We start from the raw sequence: 20,314 nt of genomic DNA, 5'->3' as shown, positions 1-20,314 counted from the left end.
AAACACGATTGACGTGACTTTGTAACGTCAATGTCAACAGGACGAGTAAAGGCTCGTTTGGGCGGCTGACAGCCAAGATCTCGATCAGCTAAGCGGCGAGGATCATCGTGAACCTGCTCAACAGAATAGTCCTCCATAAGAGAGGCAAGCTTATTCTGCATGTCTTGCCGTACAACCCATTTAGGATCAACGGGAATGGTTGCGGTAAGAGACGAGGGTAACGTCTGTGACTGCAAAACCTTGCCTACAAAAAGACTCTCGGAGCCTGTGTTACGCTTTTGTTTAGGCGGCGAGCAGTCTTCCGATGACTGCATAGGGTCAGAGCTGTCCTAATTGCTATAACCAGGACGCTGGACCTATCCTGAAAGGACTGACTTTCGCTTAAAGGGCCTCGAAACCTTGTTCCACGGTTTCTTATGCGAAAAGCCTTCGGATGACGAGGAGACAATCGTCTCGCTCATCTTATGGTAGGGGCAGTGTTGATGAGACACGCCTGAAACCATAGAGGGAACGTCTGTTCGCTGATCAAGTCCTCTCGAACCCATAAGTCGTACGACATTACTTCTCCCCTGGGCTTGGGAGCTTGCAAGAGGTCTCGGACTAGGCGAACGACAGGCACGAACAGACGAACCCTCGGTCGCAACACTGATAACACTTTGCGCAATTATCACTTTATCACTACGATTTTCTGTTTTGCACTTACTTCACTGAAATCGAATTTTTCAACAATTCACATTAGGTATGAATAAAACTGATTTCTACTTGAAGCACGCAATTCTACCCTCATCAAAAGGTTATAATTGCGAAATCAGTCGTATAATGTAAGCACATTAATACAAGCAAAAAACAGTAAACATATATTAAGATAAAAAGATCAGTGGCTGGGAAGGAGACTAAACACTAGTTCATTCAAAACTACGTTTTCAATCTCTCACCGTACAGTGCCTTGGGACGAGAATAAAAACTAAAAACGTTTTATCCTTTCTCCCCGTACAGAGACTAGGGACGAGAGTAAAAAACTGACTCGAGAACAACGTTACTCGCTTGGGACGAGAATAAAGATCGGAACGTTCTCTCTTCCTCTCTCTCTCTCCGTCTCTCTCTCTCTCTCTCTCTCTCTCTCTCTCTCTCTCGATTTCGCACCGAAGAGAAGAGCCCACTTACCTTTCGTCAATAAACAGGTTATTTGACCAAAGGAAAAAACTGAAAGGTTTTTCAATTAACAAGTTCCTTTAAAATAGTATTTAAAACATTTAAGTTTGAAAGAAGAATGAACAAAACGTCAGAATCGATTTACTCTTTCTGCAAAGTGAAACCGTGATTCTCTCTCTCTCTATCGTAACGATAGAGCGCAAACTGCGTAGCATAAATAAACTAAACGTTAGTTCATCTTTGAAACAGTACGAAGACTATTCAAAGAAAATCTTTCATAAAATATCTACTAAAAAATATTCATTTAGTAAGTTTTAAATCATTTGCTCTGTAAAAGTTATTTACGATTGAAAGGGCTCAACGTTATTTAACTTCGGTTTCCAAGTTAGGACCGCCTACTCTCGGATTAGAGGAGGAATAGGAAAGGTCGCATATAAACAAATCATTAAAATTTATCTTGATGTTTATTATAAATGGAAAGCTAATCGAAGAGGCCTAATAAAGGCGGTTGAGATATAAAATATATAGAGGAAAATCTATAATTAACAACAACAATTTATAACGTGATAAGATAATTGCTAAAAGCCTAAAACACACTTCCGTACTAAGGGAAGGGTCGGCCATTTAAAAGTCAAAGAAAGTCCAAAAAACAATCCAAAGTCATCAAAAATTAAATCTATCCAAAAACGAGTTCAAGATTTAAGTTGAAGATAAAACACCTGAACTGCGAAAGCTCAAACCAAAAGGAAGTACTTCACCAAATATGTTGAGAAAACTCCAGGTTATACAGCGAGTATTGATACGTCTTGTCGTTAAGGCCGACAGAGAAAAATTGGGTCTGTTTACATGTATATGCGGTATCTGGCCGATAGTTGGCGCTAGTGGGCACACCCGCAACCTTCATAGCGATCGCTCGCGAGTTTTTGTGTGTTTTTCTGTCGAGCCGCCGGAGGCTCAGCTATTATATATTCACCGGCTAAGTTAAATATTTAAAAATACTCCCTCTGTTAGACACAAGGAGATGGGGGAAGCTTGTTGGTAGAGCCACGACGTTGGGAGGAGGCATATTCGGCGAGCTGTAGGGCGATCTTAGCCCTGGCACCCTTCAGCCCCCAAGACCATGGCAAGGCTGCACTGGCTTTTGAGGGTTTCTGGGTGCCAAAGACACGGTCTAAGACCGCGTCTTTGCCCTCTCGTGGGGATATATCTGAGTCAGTAAACCCATTAAGAACTCTTATGAGTCAGAACCTGATAGAATGCATGTTCTGACTCTGTTTGCTCTCCTTCAAACGTTGGACTTGCAGCCAAGTCTTCTTCCATCCCCAAGAGCTCTTCTCAGGGTGGGTTGTGGACATCCCTCGAGTGACCGGCAGTCTCTGTAGACTTAGAAGTCCTAGAAGAGGACTTCGGAGGAGCCTTAGAGTCCTTGGACTCCTTACTCGGAAGGAGGTAGGACTCCAGCATCACAGGCCAAGATGTCGTGTCCCTCATGATTTCCGTTAATGGTGGAGAACTCTCCGCGTGAGGGAAGGCTTCCTCCGAAGGTGGAAGGGAAGATATCCTTTCCTCATGCGACTCCCTTGGCAAAGTTTGGGTAGAAGAGTATCCAGAGGAAAATGCAAGAGGAGAGGGCCGTGATAGTCTAACCGGAGTCACCTTTACCCTCGGGTAAATGACCATCGCGTCTGAGATTCCTCTCTTCCTTTTCAGGGGAGAAGAAGCCATGGCTCGTTGCAGAGGGTCTGCTGAAACTGTAAGATCCTCCGAAGAGTGGCCAGACAGAGCTGGATTGAAGGCCTGTACTACTGCCCTGACCATAGCACTCAACCATGGTTGCTGACTGACGCACTGTCAGACAGATCCCCTGAAAGGAAAGGGACCGAAGGTTCATTACGAGGAGTCTCTGCTCTAAGTGGGTACGCCTTAGAGGAAGGCAGTTTCGGAATCCTGAACCCTTCTGTAGAGGCCCGTTCCCCTTTCCCCAGCAAACGTACTGAAAGGCGTTTGTGGGGATGGGAACGAGGCGATGGTGACCTGTCAATGTGATGCTCCTTAGCATGAAGAACCTGTTGCTGGGCACTGCGCGAGTGCACTGGCGAGAGCTGAAACTGGGAGCGCAAGTGCGCAGGAGAGCGCTGGTGCGCCAAATAGCGTTGGCGCGCAGTAAGGCACTGTGCAGTGTTGCGCAGTTTCTTTAGAATGTGCAGTAGGGAGCAGGAGAGCGTTGGCGCTCAGTAAGTCCATGCGCAAGAAGTTACTGGAGAGCAGCTTCAGTAAAACGCAGGTGCGCAGGCGAGCGCTGGTGAGCTGGAGGTTGCTGAGGAAGCTTCGGCATTGGAGAGCGCAGATGGGCAGAGGAGCACTGGCGCACTGGCGCACAGGAGATCGCTGGTGCACAGGAGAGCGCTGGCATGCAGGAGAGCACTAGCGCTTGTGCTCAGGAGAGAGCTGTAGCTTGGGATAGTGCTGTCATATAGGAGTGTTGGCGAGCCGGAGACCGAAGTTGTGTAGGAACGCACTGAGGTTTCGGTGAGCGCTGGCGAGCTTGGGCTGGAGAGCACCGCTGCACTAGTAAGCGTAGGTTGGCTGGTGAGTGCTGGCGAGCTGGCAAACGTTGCTCTCTATAGTGAGGTTGGGCTGGAGATCGCTGGGGCATTGGAAGGCGCTGAAGACGAGCTGACAAGATATTGGTGAACACTGGTGCAAAGCAGGGCGCTGGCGAGCTGGAGAGCGTTGGACCGCAGCTGCACGCTTAGGCAGCGCCTCAGGAGACTGAACCGGAGATAGGAACGGTGATGGTAGGTTGGCAGGTAAGAAACACAGGAACAGGGATATGCTCTTTAGAATGGCGAACATCCGTCGATGGAGATCGCGAACGATCTACAGAAGAGTCCAGGACCAAAGTCTGAGGACTAGAAGCAGTGTCATCAGGAGAAAGTCCAGGAACGGGCGAAGGTTGAGGGCCAGGAGACGACTGAAGTGGAGACTTCTCTGAGGGGGACGGCTGCGATAACAAGGCTGAAGTGCTGAAGAGGCGTCTTTTCACCAATGATGAAGGACAACCTCTAACACAAAACGGAGGGCGAACTCTGCAACGGAAACACCCTCTAAGGTCCGTTGGATCAGCAAGCTGACCATGAGCAGCAGCAGTCCTCCGAAGAGGAGTCTCTATGAGAGAATTCCCGAGGGGGAGAAACACTCGCAAGTGAGACAGACGTAGGACTAAGTTGCCCCCTCGAAGGATGATCAGGAATGGGGGAAACTAAGTCGGCAGCAACAGCTGGAGAGTCTGGAGGGGCAAGGGCATCGGCAAAAGTCACAGACGACACCTCTGACACCATGACGTCGATGAGCACGAGAGGGTCTTCTTCCAAAGTCGACAACGGCGGCTGCACACTTGCACCCTAGAGGATGAGCTGCAGCAAGGAGTCCTTGGCAGGTGGACCCGGGAGCAGCAAAGAGTGCTTGGAGAGCGGACCCAGAAGACCCAAAGACGACCATACCTGTAAAACAGGAGACATAGACAAGGCCTCACCCGGGGGGAGAGGTGGGGCCGCTTCGCTACGGGGAAGCAACACCATCTCTCGAGGACAAGGGTTTACGCTGCTACTCGACAGTCTCCCGGAAGAGGCCGAACGAGTGGGAGCTTCAGAGGAAGGTCGGGAAACAGAAGCAGCAGCCTTGGGTTTTTCTGCTTTCGAAGGAAACTTTGAAGGAGAAATATCCCACTTACACTTCTCCCGTCGTCGACCAAACCTCTCCCACTGAGGCAGACCACTCCCGACACTCACTAAACTGGTCGTTACTATTATATAGTTGACCTCTGCAAAAGGGCAAAGGGTGTGGCGATCTCCATGGCTGACATAAAAGTTCAGCAGAGCCGACAGAGTCCAGGTCGCAGAAGTCAACACACACAAACTCTATCAAAGAAAAAGCACAAAATAATTAATGGCAGTCCAATAATAACGGCGAAGGATGAGGAACAACAACGACCGTACACCATCCAAGCCAATAGCAAAGTGGGCTAAATCACCGGTGTGAGAGTGGGAGCGGTAGCAAGCTACCCCCTACCCATCCCTAACTAGTGGTATGGGTAGTTAACCCTCGCTTAATTTTAATGGCTCGTCATATCAGCTTCGCCGAAAGTAATACCCCTAAATAAGTAGCGTAGGTTTGTATTCCAGTTACGAATCTACTGGTATGCACATACGAACGAACGGGAGCAAATACAATCGACCCGTAGAATAACGAATAAATGAAAAATATACCGTTAGTATATGATATTAATAATTTGTGCAGTTTTCCATGGATTTATTTTACGTCTAAGAACATCATGTAGAGAAGAAAACGTTGGTAATTGTTTACAACACCATGCTCTCCATTTACTCTAATATAATACAATCCTGCAGTTCTCATCTTCTTGCACAGTAATTAGGTGATTATTTAAATTCTGGGAAAGCAATAATTAACAAGATATGTTGAGGAAGGGGGAAGGGGTTATAAAAAGAAAATAGCTCGGTTTCCTCACTAAACGACTTGGAACTGACGTCAACATAGTCAACCAAACAGAATTCGTGATGCCAGCGTACATTAACAGAAGTTCGTGATGCCAGCGTACATCTGACATACTGTATACTCAAAATGTACTTAATCAAAAATTGAGTGATTACTCAAAAGTGTCACTATTTGTAAATTGCATATTTTATGGACACTTTTGAGTAATTAATCCATTTTCAATTAAGTATATTTTTAATATACAGTATATGAAATGTACGCTGGCATCACGAACTTCTGTTTATGTACGCTGGCATCACAAATTCTGTTTGGTTTACTATGTTACGTCAGTTCCAAGTCACTTGGTGAGGAAACGAAGTTATTTTCTTTTTATAACCCCTTCCCCCTTTCTCAACATATCTTGCTAATTATTGCTTTCCCAGAATTTAAATAACCACCTAATTACTGTGCAAGAAGATGAGAACAGCAGGATTGCATTATTTTGGAATAAATGGAGAGCGTGGTGTTGTAAACAATTACCAAAATGTTTGTTTTACCATTATATACCATTTCCCCAGTATGTTTTCCCCACCCAAAACCCAGAGTTCCAACTGGGGGTCCACCATTATCACAGATATAGATTATATATGTATATGTATATATGTATATGTATATGTATACGTATACATACATACATACATGCATATATATATATATATATATATATATATATATATATATATATATATATATATATATATATATATATATATATATATACACACACACACACAAGTATTTATTTGCGACAAAAATAAGTGTCATTTTCGAAGGAGACGGGCATTTATCTACTGTGAAAAGTTGGTTTTCACAAGGAACGGTTTCCCTGACTGTAACTACAATAATACCTAAAATTTTAGAGTTCAGAGCATTGTAGGTAATTTGGACAGTTTAAGACCTGGAGCCCTAATATCCTGATTTCCCACTGAGGTCAACATTAATTAAGTATGATTATCTGACTACCGTCACAAAACTTTGAAATCATATTGGTTAATGTCTAGGAGAGGGCCGCATGAAGATATCAGTGATATTCATTGTATTTTTACTAGAATGTGTAGGAATGTAAGTAAATTGTGGTATACGGGTGAGATACTTAAGTGAAATTCAATAAGTCGAAATATCGACGATCAAACTCACGCTACTCATGTCTTCCTCCAAGGAATTTTCTAAGTCTGTTTTTATTGTTGACTGTCTTGTTTTTAGCTCAAATGAGCCCTGTTACTACTATAATCCGCAGATAAACTAGTCTCCCCCCGTGCTAGGCCTAGGTAGGGGTACAGGGTCCTAGGTTAGGTTAGGTTAGGTGGTTGTACTATTAAGTTTGGTAGTGCCCTGAAAACCACTGTGGCCTTAAGGGGGGTTGCAAGGGGGGAGCCGCCGACCCCGGCTAGGTCTAGGTAGGGGTACAGGGGCCTGGGTTAGGTTAGGTGGTTGTATTAGGTTCAGTAGTGCCCCAAAAACCACTTTTCTCCTCCTCCCACCACCAAAAAAACACCGCTCCCCACTGGGGTCCCCCATAATTGTAGTAGTAAAAATACCAAAGTTTATGCATACATTTTGTGTGTATCTTTGCGATGTGCAACACAAATCTGGTCGTTTATTGAGGGTGCGACCTTCTGCACATTTACCTTCATATTTAAGTGATGTAATACAATAACCGGTAAATTATTCTATTAAAACAATATGATTTTTTGGTATAAAATAAAAAGAAAACGTTTACACTTCACACCTTGGGGACGTAAGCCATAGGCTAACAATTCAATACTGAGATCTTGTGGACTCAATTCAGACCAGTTCCTCATTTAAAATGGACAAAAGTATAAAATACAGGTAATATAGAATTATAATGGGGTTTACCTTACTATTTCTGTAAAGTCACATCAAAATGGCATTATAACTTCACAACAGGATATGGGAAATGCTTGAAAAACGCGTTAACATAATTTGTTTTACTTGTCAGTGATCACACACTCACTCGTGAAAGTCGTGATCGTGAAGAAAATCAGTTTATCCAACTCAGAGAGACTGGAAATCCTACAGACAAAAAACAAATTTTATGTTCTTACCTCTCAACTTGAAGTTATTCGTATATGCCAGCTCTTATAGTAATTATACTATTTCCTACACTATATAGAAATATGATAAAGGATGTAGCATACACATAACTTGAAAACGTTCCATGCTTAAAAGGGATATTAAAGTCCTGTGGGTTTCCTTTATCTGGCAACACAAACTAGATGACATTTTACCAAAGGAGTTCGTATGCCCTTGTATGAAAATAAATCGAAGAATGCCAAGCAAGCTTTATGAATGCATTACTTCAATCAGATTATTACATGTGCATGGGTAATTACAAAAAAGTAAAGAATATTATCTAAAGCTCAGATACAAAATGGGCCAATTCACATATCATGAAAAGGGCAATTTAAATCCTAATTCTTAGCATAGCCTACTATTCTTAGCTAAAGTTATTTATTGATTAAGATTAAGGCCTATACAATTTCTCCCATTTCTGATGACGACATAGTATATTGCAAAGGAATGATTACTGCATAAAGTAAACATTCTGAAATAGCTTAGAGACGAAATGTATCTACGTTTAGATGGGGGGAAAACTCTCATTTAAAAGCCTACAGGAAAATTTAAAACCACTCTTGGCGAGATCCTTTGAAGGCAATTTTTGAGAAGATACATTTTTACAAATGAATGGCTGGAAATTCTTGTCCTCTTATTGGCTACATAGTCCTTATATAACTTTAGACATGATATTTTTAATATAACTATATTTCTGATACTATGCTTTTATTAAATTACGAATGTGTAGAATAAAACCTTACGAAATAGATAACTGTAAATAATGAACAATAAGACAAAAAAAACGATAATTGATAAAAATATGATAGATTCAAAGTAACAATCACCTAAATTTTTGGCTGTGCTGCAAGTATTTGTCAGCATATCAGCTTAAAACTAGTGACAGGCACCTATTTTATACCAGGAAAAAAATATTTTGAGCTGAGCAGGGTCATTACTATGTCTATATACACTTTTAAACAAGTGAATAAAAAATACCGAAAGATTTTCTCAAAGAGAAACGATTCAACAAGTAATAAGAAAGATATCGCCAGTCCCGACTAACTACATTCACCCTTAGAGCAGAAATGTGTGTATCTGTGGGATAAATATAAGAGAAATAACGATTAACGATTAACATAGAATAAACATACAGTACATTTCATTTGAAGGGGGTTGGTTGAAATTTGCAAACGAAAGATGAAAAAAAAAATTTCATAGCGGTCGTGGTAATTCTACGTGCTCCAACATAGAAAAGAAAATGTTCTTAAATACTAACGACGTAGCTGTATTTTATAATTGTTACAAATACTCATGATTCTGTAAATGTTCATAAAATTAAACTCTATTCCCGATACAAAAAGGAAACGTTCTGGATAAAGATGAAAAAAGAAAACAGACCATATTGCAGTCATTATTTAAAGAAAACGAAATACACTAAATTGTAGGATAGACTTACCAATTAAGGAAATTTTAATTTTCGTATATTGGCTTTACAAAATTGTCATTTTATGTCAAGATTAATCCAAATGATATATATATATATATATATATATATATATATATATATATATATATATATATATATATATATATATATATATATATATATATATATATATATATATATATATATATATATATATATATATATATATATATATATATATATATATATATATATATATATATATATATATATATATATATATATATATATATATATGCATTCCATAAAATATGAATATTTTGAAATATGCCGCACTGTATACAACAGTAAGATTACATAAGATAAACATTGTGGGGATCACACACAACTATACGGTATGTACAGTACAAAGTCCAACTTACAGGGAAAAAAAACTAGTGGTGTCCAATATTTGCAGTAAATAACCTTATCCGGCTGACAAGAAAAAAGACAATTTTTGGGCTATGTGTAATTAGCAGTTTTCACAATTAGAAAATACTGGTTGGGTCTTTAACCTCATAAAAATCAAGGTCAAGTGAAAGGTAATTCACCATGTATGTTACCGAGTTGTTCTAGAAATTATATTCTAGTATAAATTATGGTTTTGAGTTATACTTGAAAGGACCTTTTTATGGCAAAATTTATTAATTTAAAGCTGATACATAAACACTGAACCACCATTCCCAGTTGAGTTTCATTAGACCTATTCAAATTCTACCCATTCCTTTTAAGGTTTAAAGGCAACTCATGAATGGCAGAGGCAAGAGGCAGTGATAATGCACCAGCAAGCAGGACAATGTCCTGGAGACTAATCATATACATGTAAGTTCAGCGCCCAAGCTCCCTCTCCAGTCAAGCTAGGACCAGGGAAGGCCAGGCATTGGCTACTGATGAATCAGCAGGTAGACCTATAGGAGCCAACAAACCCCTGTAAGAAACTATCAAGCTTCAGAGGGTCTCAAACTGCAGTTCAGCAGATCCCCAGGTAGGGACGTTTCCAATAGGACACCCCAACCCTTTTCTAAATACTAAAAGGCCGATTATCTAAATATTTAAGTTTACAATTCACGAAACTTGATAAATTCTATTTTTACCATGTTTGAACTTTCACACAAAGAAAAAATTGCATTTCCTTAGAGACCTATTACTAATTCAGTTCTTAAAGATTGGTCACACTCCCATTGTAATCTACTCAAAATTTTGTTACAAGATTAAGACTCACTGGGAACAACCAGCTCAGTTTTAATCATTAAAAAACCAAATCAAGATCAGAAAACCACAGAGGAATGATAAAGCGTTCACCAGACTTTTTGTACCATTATTTACATTAATATTATTAATATTAATATCAATATTTGTATTAATATTAATTTTTGTTGCTACTATTATCATTATTATTATTACAAATAATAATAGTAATAATAATATAATTAATTAATTGTTACTTGTTAAGCTACAACCCTAGTTGGAAAAGCAAGTTGCTATAGGACCAGGGGCCCCAACAGGGAAAATAGCCCAGTGATTAAAGGAAACAAGGAAAAATAAAATATTTTGAGAACTAACATTAAAAAAAACATTTCCTATATAAACTATAAAATTTTCAACAAAAGAAGAGGAAGAGAAATTAGATAGAATAGTAATATTAATATTATTAATACTGATATTATTATTAATACTACTGTAATATTAATATCATTAATACTGATATTAGTATTAATATTATCAATATTGATATAGATATCTGAGCTGTCATTGTACCTGTCCTCGTTCCTCACGCGTCCCACTGATCCCAACCCGAGATCCAGCCACGCAGTAGCCTGCATGGCGCACTTCACTACCTTCTCTTAGTTTAAAATCCCTGAAGCAGAGAATGGGACCTGCAGACCCGAGTCTTTCGAGAAAGATCCCCCTGGTCAGTGCTTCTAACGAGTGGTCAAGAGGCAGTGCCGGAAGAGGCTCGTTGAAGACCTCGTAGTACTTCATCTGCTACACTAACGGCATCAGTAGTAGTTTTGAGGACGAGCCTGCCCAGAGGGAGCCGAAGGAGCCGGTGATCTGCGAGAATGCTTTCTGACAGGCACTCGTCAAACCCTTAGACCAGAGGAAGGCCGCACTGTTCTTGAGGAGTTTCTGCATTACATAGGCATGGTCCAAGACCGTGTCTTTGCCCTCTTGAGGAGTCACCGCCAGGTCAGATAACCCATTGATGGTCCTCATGCAGACCAAGACCTGCCAGAAGGCATGCTCTGACACCTGCTCAGCCCCCGATAGCTTCGGACTAGCAGCTTTAGGTATGTGGTCGTCATCGTCATTGAGGTCCTCCACTCACGAGACATTCTCCCAGGGTGGGTCGAGGTCGTGCCTTGCATGATAGGCATCGCTCGCCAACAGCCCTGCAAGGTTCGGAGACAGTCTCTTTGGACCTTCTGAAGGTCTAGAAGCTCTTGCTGAAGACTTGGGTAGCAACTTAGCATCTTTCAGCTCCTTCCGAGGAGGAAAGAAAATCTCCAGGTGTGAAGGTCTAGGAAGATCTTCCCTTTGAGTCTCACCTGTTGAGGGATAGAAGTCTTCCAATAAGGGCTTTGAGGCTGGTCGAAGCTCCTATGGAACTATCTCGATGGGAGAGGGGCGGAAAGCACCCACCCGAGACTCTTCTCTAAGAAGACTCTCTTGGCTATCTGGAACAGGGTGCAAGCCTATTTGGGAAGGAGTGGGCACAACAATGCTGACCCTTCACTTAAACGTTCATATTGATGTCAACTTGATCCTGAGTGTCCCGCCATTCACGCACTTCTCGCTGCCTCTTCAGGCGAGAGGTGGAAGAAGCCAGGGGTTCTCACGGAGAAGGAACCGTGAATTTCCGCCTTAGGTCCGCTGGAGGAGAGGATGACTTTTCAAGCGAAATCTTGGGTGTCCTGGAAGGTAGAATGGGAGGAATACCTCCAAAGGCATGGTGGACGGCTCTAACCAGGGCGTTTAACCACGTTTCCTTTCCCACAGTGGTGCTGGCTGGAAGATCCCCGAGAGGGTCAAAGCCGAGGGTTTCTGAAAAGAAGGAACATTCCTACCTGGATCCATTAACGACCAGACGGAAGATTCGGATGGCTACGGCTTTGAAGGTTCCTCCCCATGGCGGAAGATAACAGGTCGATTCATTGGTTCCTTGAAAGTCGGGTTCTCCTGAAGGAGAGACCGACGGGAATCGTCATTCCAGTGAGATTCTCCTAGGAGAACGTGATGGTTGGTGCTTGCAAGCCTGAGAACAAAAAGATGAACCTCTACGAAGCACGGGTGAACAGCGAGATGACAAGTGCCAATGCCCTCCTGAGCGACGCGAAGCTCGTGAAGGAGAGAGCCTGGATGACCGTTTTCTCTCTGGTGAACGGCAGCCTTCTGGCGAATGACGTTCCTGTTCTAGAAAACAACGGTGTTCTGGCTAATGATGGTCGAGTGGAGAAAGCCTAAGAACTAGCGAACGATATTGAATTAGCAAACGATGGCAGGTTGGTGAACGCTTAGGAAACGGCAAGCGATGAGTCACAGGAGTGACGAGCAACTGCCGATTGAAGAGCTGCTGGTGAACGGCGCGTAGCTGGCAAACGACAAACAGTAGGAGAATGTTGGTTAATTGCCGATAGCTTAGTCTTTGGAGACCGCCGAGTCATTGGCAAACTACGAGCTGTTGGAGAATACCAAGCAGCTGGCAATCGATGGTGAACTGGCGAATGGTGAACCGTTGTCGATCGGTGAGAAACCAGAGAATGGAAAACAGTCAGTGGTTGACGATTCACAGGAGAACTACGAGCTGCGGGAGTTTGACGAGCAGTCAGAGAATCTGGCGATTCAATGGTAGCTGGCGAACCACAAACAGCTGTTCGGTGACGAAAGGTCGGAGAGTTAAGTTGGACATGTGAACTCTGCAATGCTAATGAACAGTCAGAGGAGGGGCTCTCCTCTGACTGACTCTAAGGCAGGCAAGGGTCGGGAACCAGCATGCTGATGGCGAGGCTGACAACATTCGTCAAGCTGACGATCTCTAGGAGATGGCTGCGCCCGATTGGACGAGGGTTGAGGAGTGGGCTAGCGGAGAGGAACCGGCGAGTGACGATCCTCCGAAGGGGATCATTCAGCGGACGAATAAGAAGAGCCAAAGACATCTCTAAGCCAAAGGCAAAGGATTGCGTCTGAGGCGATGAAGAGGACCAAGAACTCTGCGAGCTTACTGACGACGATGACGATCCTCCACAGGGGTGGACTGCTCAGCAGGAAGATCTCTGGAAGATCTCCAGATGGGTGTCTCCATGAGGGTTCTCACTCGTGAACGAGAGGGGACCACCCGCAGGAGACTTGTCTCGGACTTTGCTCCACCCCCGAAGAAAGTGTTGGCTCAGCAAGGGGGGAAGTGCACTCTTCTGCAACGGCGACAGCAGCAGTGGAATGTGCAAGGCAGAAATCGTCGGCAGACGCCGCAGACGACACCTCAGGATCCCAAAAGCTCACACTCAGCAGAGAAAAGGGAACCACCTCGGAGGAAGACGATGATCATTTCCTCTTCGCACAAAGTTGAAGGAGCTGATAAAGTGCCTTCTTCAAAGTAGGGGCCAGTCAAACCAAGGGACGGCCCCCCCTGAAACATCAGAAAAAGAACAGGGCAGGGCCGCTTCACTAGGGGAAACAGCACCGTCCCTTGGGGACCGAGGTTAACCTGGAGTTAATTGGTCTACGCTTCTGTTCAACGGTTCCTTGGGGTACGACCAAACAAGAGCTTCGGGGGGAGGTTGGGGGGAGTGAAAGTAGTAGTCTTAGTTTTCTCTGACTTTGAGGAAGACCCCCAATGGAGAAGAATCCAGTTTAGCATTCTAAATCCGCCAGCGCCCAAACTGGGAGGCAGACCACTCCAAGTTTTCAGGGCAGGTGTTATCTAGGTCACACTGCTGCCCTCTGCAAGTGGGACATAACCGATGCGGGTCCGTATCAACGGACGACATAAAGGTCCCGCAAGAATGGGCCTCAGGTCGGCATTAAGAGAGCACACACACATGGTGAAAAGGAAAAGTAAAACAAAATATTAGTTGGTAATGACAAGTCAACAATGGTGAGGGGGTAAGAGCGGTAACATCTGTTCTCTACCCGAGCCAAAAGTAAAGTGGGTTCTCAACCCAGGTGCGAGTGAGTGGTGTTGCTACTACCCTCCCACCCCTGCTAACTAGTGGGATATCCCTTGCTAAAAATCTAATGGCTCATCTTTCAGCTTCAGCGAAAGTAATATCCCGTATAAATAGCGTTGGTTTGTAGTTGGTAATGGAACAAATGGTATTTTTATGCATTGATTACTATTCGAGTGTATCAATCAACATGATACAAAAGCAAAAGTAATGAACGTGTTTACCAGATTAATTGCTAGACACCAAAAAACCTGTCTTTCATACTTGGATGAAAGTCCTTCCTAGTTTGATAGATATACAGTAATGATAAGAAATATTATTAGGAGGCCTGAGCTGGAATAACATGATTGAAATCTCAACGAATTGATGATAGAATTTAAAAGGACTCGTATATATACCAGCCTAAAAAAAAGGCCCTTGCATGGTTGGAGGACTTTAGAACACATGTTGTTTAGGGTACATGCAAATACATACATTTATAAAAACCGTACCCCTTACTTTTTTTCATTAAACAGTACTTAAGTTCAAAATATTCAAGACACTATGGGTCAATGAAAAGATGGTCTGCTTTATATGTCAAAATGTATATTTTATAGGGAACAGCCACATAGGATAATGACCTCACTGGACGGGTGAAGAAATCCTTAAGAGAACTACATAAATCATCATCTCTCAAGACAAGGACAATTTCTATCAGGAAGAGGTAAATGCCTCTGAAAGACAAATATGTATGCATCTTCAGATAGTGAGGAAGAATAAAATGAGGTAACCACGTCAAAGGAAGACAGATGTCACGAAAGTTGGTACCAGAATGCAGATGATAAAAAAATTTACATTATAAGCCACTTGGGTTAAAAATACAAAAAAGTAGAGCTCTTCAGAAAACTTCACTTAAAAAAAAATTGTAAAATATTTGGTATACTGAAACTATGTAATACTGTAAATAGCAGGAAAATTATGCAATTATTTTTCAAAATAGACAAGAATTCTATATAGCTACTTTGTACTGCATGAATAATAATAAAAATAATACTGTAATAATTATTGATGTAACTCATCTGAACCATAATAATCCCATAAATTTGTACAGTAAATGAGAGTAGTTTCAACATTGAAAGTGCTGCCTAATACATTTCTAAAAAAAACAAATAATTATTCTAAATAATTTCATGTACAGTACAATTCCGATGCAGTATGTATTCTACACACTACATTACTTATGACAGAAGTTTATAAAAAACAGAATATTTTATTATCCATGCAAAAATATGAAATTTTTGGCAACTCAGATCATATTTAAATGCATACGAAGATAATTCCATACAGAATTCATAGCAGAATATCCTAGATAACAGCCAGTGCAAAACCTACATTCATGGGCAATTTCCAGCTGCAAACATTACTAGTACTACCAACATGGACATCCCAGGTAACATATAGAATATCCTACATGTCCATTGTGAAATATTTTTAATTCTGTAATAAACAGCAAAGCAAATGTGAAATACTTTCCAGCACAGTATATCTTTAAATACTGTTTTCATAATATTGTATAAAAATTTTATAATTTAACAATTAAAATGGTACCATAGTCTAGATAGAATTAAATGTGTAATTCTAAAACGAGCTGAGAGGGTTATGTATCACTGATTTGTTTTTGCAGGATAAACTGTATTCTTCTTAGGACATCCAATGATTGCAACTTCTTTTGGCTATGTGTTACTCCCAAAACATGCATTTCTACTTTCCTTTATGGTGAAAAATTTTGATATTCCTTTCCTCCAGATAAACACCTGAAGAGTACAATGATCATCAAACTCTCATAAATCTTTTCTGCCAGACTGGTTCAATAAATGTTGATCTATCTTGTACACAGAGTTGGCATAACAAATGCATGATGTTTATTGCAATTCAAAGCCCTAAGCCAACCGCAACACCAATAATCATTTGCTGGAGCAAAGAATTAGGTCATAATGTCATATACAAAAGTAATTCTGTCATGGTATATATTTCAATCTCTCAACTTCAAGCTAAAATTAAATTTACTACACCTGAACTATCCTAAACACTTTTAATCCTTTGCTGCTCCAGAGGGGGATATGCACACCTCAAAAATACTTGGTGGCCTCTGTATCCTAATTGAAAAAGATTTAGCTGCCATTTCTAGAACCTTCTAAACTTCATTTAAGGGTACAACAAGCCACTAAAATCATTGTGCCTGTGCTGCCGTGGTCAATTTACATTCTAACATGCCTTCTCGGGTGTAGCTACCTCCCATCATAAATTCTTGATCTCAATTTGTTTCTATATTACAGTGCTAGTGTATATAATGAATATTATGTTCTTATAGTGTATATCTATTATATGTATAATAATTATCAAAGTGCTAACTTCATTTACTGAAATACTGTACAGTACTGATGAAACGAAATTCATGTCTAAAATTTAGTGCTGTAATTATAATAAAAATTATAATCAGAATTTATAGTTTTCTCTACAGTAACTGGTTTTGATATTTTCTAATAAATGGATGTCTTGTTTGAATTCACCAATTAGTATGTTCATTAACTGAGAGGAACCCTAAACGTTACTGAAAGAATAAAAATATTTGTCAATTTAGTAATTATATGTACATTATCTTCAATAGTGGGTGGAGTCCCCCCCCCCAATACTAAATAGTAGAATAATTATCCACCGAACCAGCACATGATTAATGATGTACAGTAACAGTCTTTAATATTTCAAAAGTTTATGAGAGAATACAGTATCTGGAAAGTAACTTAATTTTCAATCCAAATCTGTGAAATACAAGTTCTTAGAAATAACGGAAACCTGTTGACATATGCAATAACAGAATGTGTATTTACCTCATTAGAAAAAGAGCCTAGAAAGGATAAAAAAAGTCACAAATAGTAATTGGACTAATGAAAACATAATAAAATAGTTTAAAGAACAGGGAAGATCTGTATCTTCAGGAATACATGTGGCGGCAATGGATTTAAGTGCGAGGGAGATGGGTAAGAAGCATTCCAAGTAAAAATTTCAGGCTTATGATTCATCAATATTCAATTTCTTTTAAACTTCCACAGACCCAAATAATATTCAAATGGTTTTACACTTAAGACAGCAGTAATTGTTAATCCATGGAATCACATGGGATACTCAAAGCATGAGGGAGTTATTGGGAACCATGAGTCTCATTCACTGCTAAAGTACACACTTGATATGAAAGAGAAGAAGAAATTGCCACAGTAACTTCTGGTTGATGACCCCTAAATAATAATTCACCTTTTAAATTGTACATATCAAAATGTCTTCACCTTTACAAAAAAAAATTAATTAATATTTTCTACAAAAAACTTCTTGAACAGATTATTATCTCCACTTTTATCCTTCAATATGCATGCAGTATATAGAAACATATTTTTAAATCGACTTACAATTAAGTATTGAACTCAGGTCCATGAATATATGACTTCAGAACAAATTTCCACCTGTATTACAGGGGACCTAAAATTCATTAAGTTATAGAAAATTAATCTTATAAGGAACTATACAGTACAGGACTTGCAATACATATAATTGCAAAGTTTTCTCCATTTAAGGCTCGGGATGCTTTTTCTAATATTTTCAAAATAATTCTAAAAATCAACTACAAGACTGGTTGTCTTTGTCCACTAGAAACATCTGAGAAATTTGCCGAGTAGACAACCATACACTGGAGGGAAGTCAAACTGAATCAAGCAGCACACCACACGAAGCGAAAGTCTGAAAAACACATTCACCAAGGCACATAAAATCCCAAGAGATTCCTAATAGCATCCAAAGACTATAGATGTACATGAAAAATAATGTACCCCTTTACTGAATAACAAAGCTCATGTAAAAAAGAAAAGACAGAATTCCTATGGTCAAATGACTACAATTACACTTGATGCTTACTTACAAACTTGCACATATGAATGGACAAGAACTCTTTCCAGTATAAAAATACTCCAGTCTTTCTATTCCCAATGCCTCATGATCTCTCCCAACCTCTAACTATGGTTAATACAAAATCCTCCAAAAAATTTATGGAGGCTGAAATATCTAAAAATTGGTAACTTTAGAGCTACTTGTAATATATTGTATACACATGGCCATGAACAGTATACACAAAATATAGTTTACAATACATAAAAGGCACAAATACACAAAAATATACAAAACTTTCAGGACAATAGTTTCTTAATTGTTATGTGTTCTTCACATTGATTGAAAATCAACTGCTATACCTATGCATTATAACATCTTATTACAAGAGTATCAAAATAATTTACAATGTCTCTCTGCAGAACTGACAACCAAGAATATGGCTGGTTTAAAAATCATGAATAAAAATTCTCATGCAATCCCATACACTACCTAAAAGCACCTACTAACACACACCTCCAAATATTCAAGAGAAACATGAAGTTACACATGACTGGCGATGACAGTAGGGAAAAAAAGGATTCCCATTTCCCCGCCATCACATTTTGACACAAAGAAAACTTCTTTGGTGGACTCATTTTACAACAGACTTACAATTTAGAATCCTGAGGCACCTTTCTTCGAGCAGCGTAATGCATATTCTATCACCTTGGGCTGGTAAACCATAGGTTACCAATCCCATTACACATGTAAACAACTGAGCTTATTGTAAAACATTTGGTTAAGATAAAATATACATGAGATGTAATTAGGTTTTAAGAAACCTAAACAAGAAAAAGTAAAGTTAATGCCAATGTAATTTGAATACCCCAAGAATGCTAATTTGATTTGTATAATTGATTACAAACCACTCTTTAAAATCTTTTACATAAAAAAATTCAAGATTAAAATATAGTCACCAGACATTCACAGAAGACTATCATAAAATTTGTAATCTAATACCAAAATAAAAATACATTATCTTGCCTTGCTAAACTACAACGGCTGAGTGCTGTTACTTTTGTTGGTCATATCACATAAAGACTAATGAAATTTCATGAGATTCTTTTTGAGATTCAAAATAAATACAATATACCATCAAAAATTCATTTCTAGCAAATAGATACTACGGTTATGTAACTGTACGATTGACGTGTCTTTCCTGGAGATTCTCATTTTTACCGAGGAGTTCATCATCATTTGACGATGATGACAGTAATATATCAGATTCATCATCCTGCTGCACATCTCGCCTTTTGTAGCGAACCTGAAAGATAGGAACAACTGCAACATGCTTGCTGAAGAATTGCGGGAATACATATCCCAATTTTTAGCGAGTACTTTTCCCCTGCATTAAGTAAATTAAAGGTAAGAACAAGAGTGCCTTCCTATTCTACTGCATATATTATCTTCATACTAAAGTCCTTTCTGCCTTCACTCCTATCTAGTTTTCATCTTCTACAGTATAACATTTTCCATAATTCTCTAAGCCAGTGGTTCTTATCCCCCAGGTCATGTCCAAATGTTAGGTCTCCAATGCATTTGAATGGGTATCAATGATTTGTGGACTTATTTTTTCAATATTCTTATTGAAACTTACAAAAGTTTATATGCTGTATTTAGAGTATATAATTCATCAGTATCTAAGCAGAACATTATAGAGAAACAAGGCTATTCAACTGAACTAAGAAATTTTCCCAACATCTACTTTTGCATTCTAAATTTAACAGATGATATTTGGAAAGAAGTGAAGAGAGTAAGGAAGGCTGGTTCAAGAATTGAAGAGACAGTGAAAGATGGAAATGGAAGGTTGTTAAAAGGAGAGGAGGCAAGGAAAAGGTGGGGCAGAATATTTTGAAAGATTACCGAATGTTGAGGATAAAAGGGAAGCAGATATAATTGCTGTTGCAGGTGTTGAGGTGCTGGTGATGGGAGATGAAAATGAGAGAGA

General features: G+C 40.0%; 1 protein-coding gene and 1 long non-coding RNA gene across 4 annotated transcripts in view; one reads left to right on the top strand and one right to left on the bottom strand.

The window, feature by feature from the left end:
- Positions 1-15,147, top strand: part of LOC137629605 (uncharacterized) — a 131,065-nt gene extending 115,918 nt beyond the window's left edge. The window contains exon 3 of the long non-coding RNA XR_011041550.1: positions 15,009-15,147. This is a non-coding gene — a long non-coding RNA (uncharacterized lncRNA). The remainder of the gene's footprint in view (positions 1-15,008) is intronic.
- LOC137629603 (store-operated calcium entry regulator STIMATE-like) overlaps positions 1-20,314 on the bottom strand; it is a 104,387-nt gene that overhangs the window by 40,838 nt on the left and 43,235 nt on the right. For 2 of the 3 annotated variants that reach the window (XM_068361086.1, XM_068361087.1), the window contains exon 7: positions 14,978-19,630. The exons of the other annotated variant lie outside the window; for it this stretch is intronic. In XM_068361086.1, the coding sequence (XP_068217187.1) occupies positions 19,496-19,630 (135 nt within the window). In that variant the 3' untranslated portion in view covers positions 14,978-19,495. Of the gene's footprint in view, positions 1-14,977; positions 19,631-20,314 lie in introns of those variants that run through there. 3 annotated transcript variants of the gene reach the window in all.

The sequence above is a fragment of the Palaemon carinicauda genome, chromosome 37, assembly GCF_036898095.1.
Source record: "Palaemon carinicauda isolate YSFRI2023 chromosome 37, ASM3689809v2, whole genome shotgun sequence".
NCBI classification, from domain to species: domain Eukaryota; kingdom Metazoa; phylum Arthropoda; class Malacostraca; order Decapoda; family Palaemonidae; genus Palaemon; species Palaemon carinicauda.
This window is presented reverse-complemented; position numbering and strand designations above follow the sequence as displayed.